The sequence below is a fragment of the Xiphophorus couchianus genome, chromosome 14, assembly GCF_001444195.1.
Source record: "Xiphophorus couchianus chromosome 14, X_couchianus-1.0, whole genome shotgun sequence".
Classification (NCBI taxonomy): Eukaryota; Metazoa; Chordata; class Actinopteri; order Cyprinodontiformes; family Poeciliidae; genus Xiphophorus; species Xiphophorus couchianus.
The window spans coordinates 3861907-3877247 of record NC_040241.1 but is presented as its reverse complement, the minus strand read 5'-3'; the positions used below and the strand labels follow the sequence as shown (position 1 = coordinate 3877247).

Here is a 15341-nt window from a genome sequence, read left to right as displayed (position 1 = left end):
TTTATATTATAATTAAATCAAATATATTGATTTAATAAGAGATTAGGTCTGAGTTTCAAATTGTGGATGAATCATTTTTTTTATTCTGGAAGTATTTTGTAAGAGAGGTATCCTCTACCGGTGCCTGCTTTCACTTCATCATCTTTGAGAAGAAAAACTGAAAAGATTTAACAAAACAACAAAAAGTATACAACGTGTTTACAGCTTATTGGACATAGGCATAAATCCAGCAAAATAGCAAATTAAAAACAGGAAGATTAATCTTAAATGGAAAAAAAAAATCACCGGTCTAGTGTCCACTTTTAAAAAGAACAAGGCCTAACAGAGCCTGAACATTGACCTTAAACTCAAGCAGATGATTTTCTATCATTACACAGCAGTAATTGGAGAAATCTGGACAAGGCAGAACAATGAGAACTGGGTAACTCTCACCAGGAAGGAATGCCAAACAGGAAGTTGGGCTTTTCCTCCAAGAGGTTGTTTAAGTTACAAACAACCCCAACCCCGTCTTTACTTATACAAATGTAACTGACAATACAAATAATAATTGATTCAGAAATTTTTGTGGAATCCAAAACTGCCGAACACAGCACTGAAGAGAAATAAACCCCCAGAGACATCAAGGGTTAACTGATAAAAGTTTTTAAAGTCACTCAGACAGTTTCTCCTTCGATTTCCTTTTTACTCACTGAATTATTTAATGTAACTGGAAGTTTGGAGGACCACACCCACTGCTGCTGTAAAGAAACGCTGGATCTGTTTTTGGCAGAGGAGTCCTCTACTTAGTGGCCTGGATTTAATGGGCAAAATGAATGGCCCAGTCTGTTTTACTGGCCATGAAACTGGCAATGAGGGAGTTTCACAATCAATTTTTGAAGGACAAATACAGTAAATTCTCAAGGTGTCTCCTAACTCGCCATACTCTTAACCTTTTTTTTTTTTTAGTTTGTGCTTTTTCTGCAGCAAATAGCAAAGTCATAATTATTGTTTTTGTACGGATCTTTGGTGCAGTTTTGAACCTGTTTTTAAAGAAAGAAAAAAAGACTAAAAAAACAAACACATACATTGTAGTTATTTTTATTTAGCATTATTATTCCTAAATTGCCTACTGCATGTTTAGGTTTACATTCTGACATCCAATCATGGCAGAAAACACTGGAAGATCAGCACTAAAAGAAACCAATATGGCAGTGTAACAGTAGTTTTCCCAAATGCATTATAATAATTACAGTTGTTTTCATATCCAATAAGGTTCTTAGAACAGGTGCCAAAAGTTTTGCATTTGGACATTTGATTACTTTATTATCTATCCGGGACATAAAACAGATTTGTCTGTCAATTCATCAGACATTTTATTCTTACTCTGGGAAGTGCAGGAGGCGTTACAGTTTTTGGAAACAATCACAGGTTTCTCTGGCCTCACAAAGTTGGATGTTCCTCGATAAGAAGAATGGATTAGTCATCAGAACCCTCTGCAGCTGCATGGCCACAGCTTCAGCTGTGGATCCAAGTTTTTGCTGCTAATGCAGTTCACCACAAATAGAAATTTAAATATTCTCAAGGCCCCCAAAATAGTTGAACGTATAGCTTGAAAGCAAATTAAAAACTGGCGAAATTAAAACCAAGCTAGAACTATATTTTATATCCTATTTCTCAAATTTCAAAGTGGTTCATGCAAATGATATTTTATACACTTTTAAAATGCTGTTTCCTTTGCATTTGGATGCTCTTTACATACAAGTTTATGCTTATGGAGTATGCTTATTTGCATAAAAGATCCTGGTTCTGGTTATAGTTACCTTCCCAAGTGAAACACTGACTGCTTTCTTGAACCTGTAGCCTGGCCAAACTACACTCTTCCCCTTCGCCTGCAGCAAAGGAAGGATCACTACGTTACTTTTAACGATCGCTATGTGGAGTGCTGTAATTAAAGTTGGTGTTACCACAATTTATTCAGTGGCTGCCAGAGGTTGGTTACACTGGGTCTTTAAAAACTGAAGGAATGAACAACTAAATGAGGAAGAATGTGCACAAGAAAGATGGCTGATCTTTCCGATACTTTCAGTGCACATGCTAAAACCTTTGCAAACAGATTCAGAATTCCCAGAAGGTCCAGCCTGACAAGCCAACAGGTGTGTCAGGTTAGCCAAGTCCCTTACAGAACAGTACTTTTCCAGTGGCAACTCAAGTTGAAAGTCCTACGGGTAACTTGACTATTATTTGTTTTCACATGTAAAAAATAAACCATTAAGATGTCAAGCTCTCTGTGTTATGGAGTACAAACTACATCCAGAAAAGTCATAAAGCTCTAACCACAAAGTATTTAGACATTTTATCAGTTGGATATTCATGCCAAAGCACAGCTAGGTTCTCTCTCTCTTCCTCTCTATCACTCACACACACTAATTCAGTTACTTTTCCACTCTACACTGACAGTCTGGTTTTCTTGTTTTCAGTTTTTCCATCTCTGAGCCAAGACCGTGGATGACTCATCAAAGTGTAGCAACAACCCCAGAGAAGCAGGAATCTGCTCCACATTTCAAATTCACAGCAACTGCACACTGTTCCAGCTGACATTAAGGCTCAATAATGGCGCAGCAGAATGTTTGGAACATTTGGAGACTGAGTCACTATCTGTTGCATTGTCGTTGCTGCAGATTTTTTGCTACACACCACCAGTCAGCAGAGAAATGGGCAGGAAGTGATGCACGAATGTACATAAAATGCTGTAGATAAGTTTTTGTGCAGTTTTTGGTTACAATCTAGATACATGAGTATTTTGATGTTGCACTGGGTTTGAATTGTTAAACTTCAACAGGATGAAATATGAATGACTGCTGGTAAAGCTGAACTATTCCTTATGGTCAGGAGAACTGCAGCACAGAGGTCAAAAAGGGAGCTGGAAAAGTTTTTGGTACATCATGTCAGGTATTTCTTAACAATAACTAGATTTAAGTTTATTTCAACTCAATAAAGATAAATTTATTCATGTTTAAAGTTCACCACCATAACATTGAGAGCTGAAAAGATGAACTTGTTCATCTTTAATATCTTCTTTACAGTACAGCAGAAAAAAAAAACCATGTTTAATTTAAATGTAAAATTCAATTATCCAATCCAAGAGTTTGCTTTGCATACTAAATGGGACAAGTATCTTTAGAAATAATTTTAAAATGATAGGGAAAAATAAAACTGTCCATCTCCCTCGTAGATAACCTCAGTGCTGCATTTTCACAGAGGTTCTGCTGTTGTGTAATGGAGAAATCGTTTTAGATCTGAATTACAGCTGAAAATGTTATTTTAGAAAGACAAACTCATTTTCTCTGCCATTGTCGGGAATGTGTCTTACATTTTACAGACACATCTGACCAAATGAGTGTTGTTTCATCACTAGTGCAGTACAAACACATGAACACGTCAAATTTAATACTCGTTCTTCATTTTTAGCTTTCAAATAAACAAACAATTGCTGCAATATCAGAACTGAAAAAGAAAATCACTAATTGATTTCTACTGAACCAAATGAAGCTCAATGCTTTCTGCCATTTTACATAATTTACAGACAGTTTTTGTAAACCTTACTCGGTTTAATCATAAGTTGAAGCGATTAGACCGGCTTAGTCTAGAAGTTCTTGTTCTCCCATCCACTGAACTCAGGTTTCTAATCAAATCAGTGGTCAGAAAATTCAGCACCAAGGCATGCAGACCAGCATAATCTGAGTCTCACTTCACCAGATGCAATGCAAAGTGTCACATGCATGTGTGGAAATCACTACTCCTCCCCTAGATAACGGGGCGATAACTCCACACTAACTCCACCAGAGTGGAGATGTGTTCTCTGGAGTGAACAGTCTTGCCTCCCTGACTGCGTTGTTGTGATTGTTGAGCTTATTGCAATGTAGATTACGGGGTTTTTCAGGAGTTGTGCTTGACTCCTTCATTCCAGTAAAGCAAACTCGTAATGCTGCAACAGTCCAAGACGTTTTAAGTTTCTGACTGAGTGGAAAGAGTCTGGAGTTCCAACAGGACTGTGGACCTGACACAAAGCAAGGTCCATAAGGACATGAATGAGTGAGTAGTTTGTGGAGGAACCTAACTGGTTTGCATTGAACCCTGACTTCAACACAGTCAGGTGTTTCCATAAATTTTGTTGAAAACATCTGAAGGTTGTAGCTCATGGAGCCTCAGAACTGAACTCAGATCAGTATCCCAGTTGGCCTGGTCAGTGCATGTCAAACTGCTGTTGAAAAGAACCAACTTCCACATTTATATGTCATCAAGAAGGTCAAAAAGGCTTTATTTCATATAAATGTCATTATTAGAAAAGCTTACATTTCCAACCCAGAACGCAGCATTTTCTCTGAAACCCATTAAAAACTCCTTTCACTAATTTACATGTTGCAGTGTTGACAGGATGTTGTTACTCAAAATGTATAAGTTCCCTACATGCTCATAAACCAGTAGAAATGATTTATAAATCTTCCGGTTGCAACATTTTGAGGAATCAGTGGAAATTCCTAGCAGCAAGGAAAAAGAGAAGCTCAAAAGCGAACCATGACCCAATCACAGAGTCAACATGTAGGCCTGCTGGAACGCCTTCATTCATCTTAAAACCAATACCAGTTTTTTTTTTGAAATGGTCTTACAAACATTTGGAGGCCTGAGTCACAGACCACGGCTCCGTCATCTCCTCTTTGGTTTTGGTTGAGTGGGATCTGCTCCACCTCCCTGAAAGGACAGACCCAGCACAGCCAAAAATGACAACAAAACACGTCTTAACATATATGCCTGTTTTTCTGGTTAATCCATTTAGGAACTGTGTGTGTGTGTGTGTGGGGGGGGGGGTGTGCACGCGTGGGGGTGTGCATGTGTGCGTGTTCTTGTGTACTTATAGAGGACAATTTTTCACTAACAAAAGAGGTCATTTGTGGAAAATTAGAAAATTTTGTGAATTAAACTTTGGTTAAGGTTAGGTTAGTAATGGTTAGGAAGTGTATAAGTGTGTGTGTTGGTGAGGGGCGGCTTCTATAACCAGCTATACCAGCTGCCAGCTATAGTTACTCTACAGCTGGCAGGTCTTAGGAACAGAGCTGCCCAGTAATCAGAGGATTTACAAGTGAAATACTGATCCTCCGATTACTAGTGATCTGGTAAATCTGCTGAAGTCCGTCTCCAGGTTGCTCCACACAGGCAGAAAGAAGGAATGTCAGTTGTGGCGGATGGTTCTGGTTGTACTGGAGTTTTCTTCCTGTTAAAGGGGAGCTCTCCGTTGTGCTGTCGCTACAAGCATGCTCAGTATGAGAGACTGCTGCAAAGCTCAGGACGCCATGCGATCTAGCGGCTAATGTCCCTGCAGGAGGAGGGATTAGTGCAAAGTTAACAACTTGATGTAATACTGTTGGGTTTCCTTATATTGAAAACCTTTTGACCAATTTGAGTAATAAACTGAACTTCACAGCCTTGTTTGACATCTTGGATCAATTGGAATGGATATAATTGGACTTGGAATCTGGCTGTATGACTGATTTGGATGTAAGAAAACCTGGGCTGGAATTTTTCTGGAGGAACAATCCAGCCGGAACCATGATTAAAGGCCGACAGTGACAGGTAGAGATGCTCTCACTATTGTGGTGGACAAATTAAGTGCATGTCAAGGTGCTGAGATTTATGCTCTTTGTATGCAACATCAGAACCTAGACACCGCTGGATTTAGGCTGCGGTCATTCTAGCCCAGGGGTGGGCAACTCCAGGCCTCGAGGGCCGGTCTCCTGCAACTTTTAGATGTATCTCTACTTCAAAACACCTGAGTCAAATACTGAGGACAGCAGGACTCTGGAGAACCTGACTGCACTTAGGACAGGGGTCTCAAACTCCAGTCCTCGAGGGCCGCAGACCTACAGTTTTTAGATGTGCCACAGGTACAAACCACTGGAATGAAATGGCTTAATGACCTCCTCCTTGTGTAGATCAGTTCTCCAGAGCCTTAATGACCTAATTATTCTATTCAGGTGTGGTGCAGCAGAGGCACATCTAAAAGTTGCAGGACTGCGGCCCTCGAGGACTGGAGTTTGAGACCCCTGGAAAACCTAAATAGCTTCTGAAAGTTTGAATAACTAGTGTTAGACTAGAAATGTACTGGTAAGCAGATCATACTCAATTTTCCCTTTTGGTCCCCATCTACAATTCAAAAATCTGTCAATGTTCCTTTCCCTCCATCATGTATCGGTTTGGAAAAAAGCAGGATAATTACAGGGTCATTTCATTCTCACTAAAAGAAGAAAACAGGGTTGGATCAGCAGAATAACTCCAACCTGCTGATTAAAATTAATCAACAGGTTTGATTATTGTTAAGATGATCAAGGTGTGTATGTAATCACACGTATATAAGTAGCTGCTCAAAGGTGTGCCTCGTATTGTGGAGCACTTTGGCTCTGATGCCAATGGAAGGATTCAGAGGGAGCGTGTGTTCAGAGATCATATTGATCTGCTGGGAAATGTTGATGATGGTTTATGAGCATTTAGAATGATCAGACTGATCATCCTGGAGCTCTGAGCAAAACTTAAAGAGCCGTGCAGTACCGGTACCGGTCCAGCTGCAGTCATCCTTCAGTTGCCCGCTTTGTGAATGCGCCTTATGGACATAAAGCATTCTACTATTTAGAATAAACGTCCACATTCCCCACTCAAAGGACTCTCTGACACGCTGTCTGTCTTTAAATCCCGACTGAACGCGCTACTGTTCAAACAGGCATTTGCAGGATCTCTTTATTTTTTTAATTTGGATATTTCTTTCTTTGAAATGCATTTTTATTTTTGTGAGGTGACATTATGTGTCCTCAAAGCATCTTTTAAATAAAATATGTAATTATTAATATTATAAATACTTATACTGCTTCAAACAAGGACGTTGCCATGGTTATTGCTTCACGTGGTGGCAGACTTCCGGGTATTTATACTAATTTACATATGTATTTATGGGAGGCGACATGGCGGACCAGCAGCTGCGCTCTATTTCCCGCAAATGAGGATTTATAAAGGAAAGGTGCGCAGCCACGTACGTGCGCACGGCTTTATGCATCCCATTTCTTTTGGACACCGCACTTTTCTAAAATTTTCCGTACACCACGTTTTAGTGTGAAAACTGCGCACTCTTTTATGCATGAGGCCCCTGAACTTTGAGCCTTAAAACAAGAGATTGTGTATTAGTTTTGTTATTTCTGAAAGCCTGAGTGTTACTCCATGTCTTGTGGGAGGCTGGCGCTCAGACAGCTGCTGCATTGCAACACTCTGCTAAACTGTTCAAAGTTGACTCTCTATGCACAACAACAAAGTCTTTCTGGTCCAACTGGTTGATGTACCAGTTTCAAAAAGCGCGCTTCTATTCAAACAGATCATTTCCAGCAGTAAAGCTGAATCAGAAGACAAAAACTCCCAGGCATACCTCTGGATTTCAGCTTCATTCTGTCAACACCCCACAAACAGAAAGCTGCTTTCAGGACTGGCAAAAACATCACATCGAAATTATACTTCAAGTTACATAAAAGCAATGTTAAATTTTGTTCTTCCAACTAATGTTCTTATTACCACCCTTGGATGCTGAATAATGACCTCAACCACCTAAAACACTGAAGCACTTTGTACTCTACTTTTAGGTCTCTGGTTTGCAACTGCTTCATATCCTGTACGCCCCTGAACATGAATGTGGGGCCCATCTGAGAAAAGAAACAGAGCGCAGAGGCATCTGTGAGAAACTTTCTCTTCCTCCTTCCTACACATGGCTGAGTGCAGTCAGACATGCACACTATTAGCTCATCGAAAGAGAAATGAATTTCCACATTCACATTGATGAAGGCTCAAATATTTACAGTGCAATACATGCTGTACAAGACAGTTGGTTTGCTAACTCAGTAACCGGCCATCAGATTTAACTCTTTGATTGCAAGCCTGTTTATTGCAGTTCTACACTACCGGTCCAGCTCTGCATAAACACTGTTATACACCTTAGGAATACTTTTTGGTATATGAATAAGTATTCCCATGTTTGTCTCGAAACAGTTAAACTAAAGATTGAGCAAATGCTGAGCCTATTTTTTGACCAATTTATTCCAGTTTCCCATTCCTCCTTTGAATGACTGGATTCAACAAATGTTCACACAGAAAAAGCTAGTTCATAAAACTATTTCTGCTAAACATAAACTGTGTGTCATCTTCACAGCAAACTCGCTAGCATCTCAGTATTAGCACCTTAGCATAAGAACCTCAGTATTTTTGTATTTCTATTACGCCTGTCAATCTGACGCACAGGCAACATCCATGAACAACGGCGCTGGATGGCTGAGCTGCTTCTCTTGGCTTATTGCTTCAGTGTAAGGTTTTAAAAACAATTACAATTTGTCCAATAGCAACATTTTACTGAAAACATTCCTCAATTTTTCTGAGATAAGTGGTCCATGCTAGTTAGCAGCTTCTGCTTCCTGTGTATTGCAGCCATGCGTAAAGTCAACAGCTGGCAAAATTATGCTTTGAGTTGCCTGGTTGATTTGCTCCAAACCAGAAGATGAAAACATGACTAATTCATAATTTCCGATTTTGGGTTTTGTCTTGTTTTTTTTTTGTGTGACATTTTAAAACTTCTCAAATTTTGCATGGAAATACGACTTGTGACAACATACCATCCATTTTGTTTTTCTAACAATAGTACACTGACAATAAAGAAAGCTGGGTTATGGCATAAGATTCTACTGCTGCAGGAAAGTTAAGAAAAACACATAATTTAAAGTTCTCTGAGGAAAGAAATAACAGGTGTCTCTGTTTTGTGTGTACTGATGTTATTATCAGAGGCATAACAATCAAGTAAACATTTGAAAATAATTTGACAGATGAATGAATTTTAACTTCTAAAGCATTTGTATTCGAGTTGCATGGGTGTTAGCCTTAAGCCAGAATTTACCGCAGCCATGATGGATACTGCTGTAGATGCCACTGCTAATCAATTTTCTTGGATTCTAATAAGAAAAAAATTTAAATGACCACCCTCTTCGACAATGCATCCCACTATGCTGGCAAGATATGGCATTGTAATTTTATAAAAGATAGAAGTAAACCTATTTTTGTCCTAATTAATCAGAATTTTAGATATAGGTTCATTTTATATCTTCCTCATTTTATATTTTTGTTAGGGTGAAAACAGCTTGGAGGAAACCTTTAATCATTTGTCATCTGCCAACAAAGCTGCTAGCAGAAATACTGGAATTCATGGAGGGAAATTGGTCATGAAAATAAAAAACTAACTTTAATCCTACAAAAAAATTGAGACGGTGATTAACAGTCATTAAATTCTTTAATTACTTATTAAACAGCAAGTATCACCACCTCCATAAAAGCAAACTTTGGCAATTTGCTAGTACATGGAATGTAGGTTTACATTAACACAACACCTGCTGGGAAAGACAGCAATGATCAGCAGGGATATTCAACATGCGGCCCGCAGGCCATTTGTGGCCCACGGACTGATTCTGTGTGGTCCCCAAGCACTATTCAAAAATAACAAGTTCGTTCAACCAGCAAATGTGGTTCATGCAGATGGAATTTTTTGTTTTTAACTAGGGTAAAATTATTGCAAACTAATTAAAATCTTCCTATAATGAAACACACATCTAAGCAAAGTAGACTTTGGCTCACCCAAATCTACTTTCAATTAATTTATTAAACATGGCTAAATGAGATCATTGAGCTTCAACGGCCTTCAACGTTCACCAGATCTCACAAAAAGTGACTCAAATCCTGAGGCTTCTTTTAAAACCCAAACAAATAAAACAAATGCAAATAGAATGCCTCTTTTTTAATAAGACAAAAATCTTTATCTTTAAAGTACTTTATTAGTTTAATTAAATTATTGTACACTTAATTTATTGTCGAGGACGTAAAAATGCTGTAATATAATTTCTTTGCAACTTTTAATTGTTTTACAATATATATATTTTTTCACCTGCAAGTAATTCTGACGTAAAAATTTTTGGCCTACGTGACTAAAAGTTTGTTGTACACCGCTGTCTTGGAGAATATATTGCTGCTGTCCATCGTTGAATGCTATAAAGGTATTTCTCAAGAAAGAAAAACTGTTAGGATGACTGGTGACAGCCCCAGTGAGTTCACACTTTTTCATACAAAAACAAACCCTAAGATAGGCAGTTGCTTCCAAGGACGCAGTGCTTGACCTTTTTCTCTGAAAATGACGAAGTAGATTCTAGTGAAGATATTCTAAAAGTAATTAAGCTGTGCAAACTGCTGAAGGTAAAAACTTTAAGGAGAGAGGAGCTCAGGAGCATGTCTGGGGAAAATGAGGTCAAATAGCAAGTTATCATGATAGCGAACAGCCAGTCCAATTAGATTTACTCTTCATGACTGTGCAATATATTGATAATATATTGCAATTATAATATCTTTGTTAAAATACTAAAGGACGGTTTGTAATGCAGCATAGTAATGGTTGTTATATTCCATGAAATTCAGACTTTGTTGCCAATAATATTTTCAGTTTCACTGTAAAAGACCTCTAAATGTTACACAGATGATAGTGCTTACTGCGCTAAATGTCAAAAGGTGTAGAAAGCCTCATAAAGACGACAAAGAGAAGAGAGGTATATCGGACTATGTCAACTATTACATAACGGCGGCAGCATGGCGTTGTGTTACACACCTGCATTCTTCATAGCAGCCAATTGTTAAGAAATCCACTTTTATTGAGGTGGTCACATTTGGGGGTTTTTTTTAAACTGGTCAATTGCACCTCCCAGAGTTAAGAGCTCCTAACCTCCAGAACAATAACACACACACACACACCACATGTACACACACACCACCCCCAGAGCTATTATTCCAAGCCAGAGTTTTCAAACTAAACAAGGAGTTTCCTGACAAGATTCTTAGAAACTTTATTAATGTGGCCACTTGTTTTTTTTTTTTTGTATTGTAATATTGAAAACGTAGGAGAGAATGCTGTGCTTTGTTCTCCACGTGACTTTAGAATGTGCCACATTAGGAGGTAGTGAGAATAAGAACATGTTAGCGATCTGGTGAGTGGGAGATTGTGGAGCCAGACTGAGGCTCTCAGCATCTCAGAGTGAAACAGCTCTGTATCTCTTGGCCACTCAGAGACAGCCTATGAAGAACCCATTCTGCAAACCAATGGTTACCTCAGAGACAGAAACATGTAGAATCTGCCTGGTCTCTTTTCTCATAAGAATCATTTAGATAAGGAATAACTGAAAAAGCTGCAGAAGAAGGCTGAACTAGGTCAACACATTCAAGAACATTTTTCAAGTCCAACAACCGAACAGCTGTTGAAGTGTCACAAGACACAATATGTAATCTCATCCCAACAGCTTCTCAATGAGAGACGATTTTTTTTATTGATTTTTTTATCGCTCCGCAAGGGGTCGTTTTGTGGGCTCTAGTGTCTCTTTTTTCAAAGTAGGCTGACAGGAAAGGGGGGAAGACATGCGGTAAACGTCGTCGGGTCTGGGAGTCGAACCCACGACAGCCGCGTCGAGGCTACGTTTGCCTGAATGTGGATCGCGCTAACCCTTCCGCCACCACGGCACGCCCCGAGAGAGACGATGATTTTAATTTTTTTTCAATTCTTGTTTGATTCTCTGTCCAATCCAAAGAGCAACTACAAATTAACTGTGAAATTTGAGCAAAGCGTTGTATTTTCTGAATTTTTTTCCTGGCTCTTGTAGCTTTTATTTGATAGTGGTCAGACAGGAAAGTGGGTTGTGAGAGAGAAGGAAGACATGCAGCAAAGGTCAACATGCAGGCTGGGATTCGAACCCGTGACAGCCACGTTGAGGACTAAAGGCCTCTGCATATGGTTGCACGCTTTATCGCTGTGCCACCACTGCTTCCCTAAGGAATTCAATCTTGCATGTTTTTTAAACTGGAATGTTAAAAGAAAAATGCATAGATTCAGGAGACTGAATGAAAAATTTAAATGGTTTGCAAAACCCACAACAAGTGAAATATACTAAATACAATTACACCACCAGAGAATACTTTGGTTTCAGCCGAAAGAAAACTGAAGCATCTGTTAAATCCAAAGCTTAGTTCTGTAAAGCTTTTCACTCCATGCAGACATGATGCAGCCGGAGCAACAAAATGTTTGGTAAAGCTCCCAGAGACAGAGAGAGACTCTGTCCCAGCAGACTCCTGGAAAGCTGCACGCCTGCTCCTCTGAAAGGGACCATTACAACATTCTGGAGGAAAAGCAAAGCACTCAAATAGCTGCAATTGGCTGATGCAACTTCCTGCTGATGTCTGCACAAATCACTGGAGGTGATTTTTCGCAAACAAAAACAACAAAGACGGATTCCAGATTACTTTGGTCTAAGCATATTAAATTAAAATGCCTCATTAGGGACGGAGTTGAATTTGTATTTGTAAAATAAAATGACAGTAATTCAGTACGATGTATTTCTCCAGCAGACGGACTTTGACTGAGCTGATATATATTTTAGTGGGTGAGATGCTGAAGCATGTGAGATTTAAGCAGACATGGTGAGGATGGTAAAGAAAGAGGAGAGGTGTTTATTTTCTAAATGTTAGGGATGCACTGATACAAAAAATTTAGGCTGATATCGATATCTGATACTAATACTGGTATTCCTTAAACATATTGGTAAATGTTTATCAATATCATATTTCCCTACGCTTTCGACACTGTGTAAAAGTGACCACCATGAAGGCTTCTCTGCTTCGGTTGAACACCCTGCATCACTGTCACATGACCAAACAAACATGGCTCCTCACTTCCTGTATGCTGAAACACAAACAAATGGCCGATGCCAACGTTAATGCCAATATATTGTGCATTCCTACTAAATATCGTGAAGAATTTGTACATCAATTTCGGTAGGTGTGTGTGTGGAATCTGTCTCTAAACATCTAGGCCTGTCGCAACAATCAATAAATCAATTAATTGCATGATAAATTAAAACAAGTTCAGTAATTTCTATTTGCATGATTTATTGTTTTTCTCTTTTCTCTCTTTCTACCAAAAAACCGGATGATAAAATTCTGCTTTGGTCTCAACTAGCCCCTCCAGAATTCATTTCATTTGTATTTTCTGTTGTTTTCTTTATTTATTTTGGACATTTAAAATGTCTTCCAGTCCCAGTGTTTAATATTCAGTAGAATTTAAAGTTTATTTATCTTTGAGAAGGTATTCTTGCATTTTTATGCCATTATCATTAAAGTACTTGAAAATGGTCTCAAAACAACAATATTATCGTTTATAGCAATAACGTCTGGGACGATTTATTGTCCAGAAAGTTTTATTATCATGACAGGCCTATAACACATCTTCTTACTCATGATAATAAGAATTGTCTGATAGTAGATTGTGGACCTGGCTCAACACATCAGCAGGCACCATGACTTCCACCATGAACAAAGCTCTCTGCTGAGACAAGCATCAGTCTCCAAGTTCCCTCCTGTGCATGGAAACCACAGCCACACATTAGATGCTGGAAAGTAATTCCTGCTGATATTTACAGTTCCTCTGTACCTTTCCACTCCATCTGTTTACAAGGCAGGTAAACATCAACATCAGCACATAAACTGGGCGAGCAGCAGCTACAGATGTGCAACAACAGCAGCATTGTGTAACAGTTTCTAACAAACAGTTAGTGGGCGACACAACACACAAACACACACACACACACACACACACACACACAGAGCTGTTACTCACAGACTGCCACTGACTTGTAATGCCTAATGAAATGCTAAACTAATGTAATGCCTAAATGAAATGTTGATAACTCAAACATTTTACATCCGTTTCTAGAGATTTCCTTTGTTATTTCATGGTTCTTCAGAGGAATCAGATTAATACTGAACACAGCCACATCGCTGCAGATGCAACCCTTTTTCAGCCGGATGGAAGAGGTCTTCCAGTCCAGGAAAGTCCAACTAAGAAACTCCAAGTTTCCACGCAGCAGATCTGACCTCGGCCCGCGCGCACTGAACAACAGTCTGGGCGATCCTGGCGCGTGCAGGAGCGCTAACTACAAATCTGCAGCTCTTCCACATGCGCACATCCACACCCACGCATGAGGGCTGCGGTCATGCTTAGGTTCTTACACATATTGTAGATATGGTTTTAAAAAAAAAGAAAGAGAGAGAGAGCGAACTGGTGCTTCAGCTTCCTCTCAGTGTGCAGTCACTTTAATCACTATAATCTTCCATCAAAACACGGTGAAGAATGCGGCAGCACTGCGCCTAAAAGCAGGACGACAGACCTGACAGTTTGGTTGGTTTTAATAAATGTTACAGCTGATTTTCTAGGTCCTGGCTGCGCTGAGCGAAAGTAAGGACAACATTTAGGTTTTTACAGTGAGGCAAACTCTTTTGCTGCATGGGAGTGAAGTTTTCACACAGCCATCCACACAATTACAACTAATCCCAGTTGAAACCAAAGGGCGAGTTTGACTCTTTTACTTACCCAGACTGTTGGTGGAGGAATCCATAATCCGAAGTGCAGGTTTCAGCTATAAAAGTGCAGTTTGTTTGGATGTAGAGTTAACGCCAGGCTACGGTGAGTTTTCCATGCTGAGAGAGGAGTGTCATGCATACACGCTCATTGCGCGTCAATCTCCAAATCTGCGCGGATAGCAACACCGGAAACGCGTTTTTTCCCTCTAAATAAAGCACTGTTTAGCACGGAAGCTAAACAGAACTGGATTCACTAAGAACTCTAACGCAGCTAGACATAAAAATGTAAGAAAACAAAACAAAAAACAAGTCACGTCGTTTATTCTAATGGCATTTTAGAAAATATTAAACGTCTACTCAACAGCACTTTCACCCCAGCTGTAATAATCTCAGCTTCTCTAACCAAGAAGAGATTTGAAACTGGAATACCATAAAAAAAAAAAAAAGACCTCAACTTTTTAAACCAATCATGCGTGACAAGATGTGTCTGCAGTTAGTGAGCCTCTGTCGTCACCACAAGACGATTGGTGTTACTGCACCCTATCAAGCTTGGGCTGTAGGATATAGGTCTACTGTATGTCTGGAGAACCAGAGGGTGTTCTGTATTGTTTCAGGTTACGGCAAAAATAAATCAATAAAATAAAATAATAATAATAATAATAATAATAATAATAATAATAATAATAATAATAATAAGTTAAAGCATGTCTTTAGTTCCAACGATTGATATTTATTGATCCCTTCAAAATTTGTCAGATTCAAATAAATCAACCTTTATTCATGGAGCACCAAATACAGACAGTGCTTTACAGTTAAAAACATTAGACATAAAGATCTTGAGTCATACA

General features: G+C 39.0%; 1 protein-coding gene across 2 annotated transcripts in view; it reads right to left on the bottom strand.

Moving 5' to 3' along the window:
• Positions 1–14895, bottom strand: part of eml3 (EMAP like 3) — a 47975-nt gene extending 33080 nt beyond the window's left edge. Inside the window, exon 1 of one of the 2 annotated variants that reach the window (XM_028038530.1) lies at positions 14504–14895. In XM_028038530.1, coding sequence (XP_027894331.1) covers positions 14504–14528 — 25 coding nt within the window. In that variant the 5' untranslated portion in view covers positions 14529–14895. The remainder of the gene's footprint in view (positions 1–14503) is intronic. The other variant, XM_028038531.1, reaches the window with a different exon arrangement.
• Between the last annotated feature and the right edge of the window lie 446 nt (positions 14896–15341).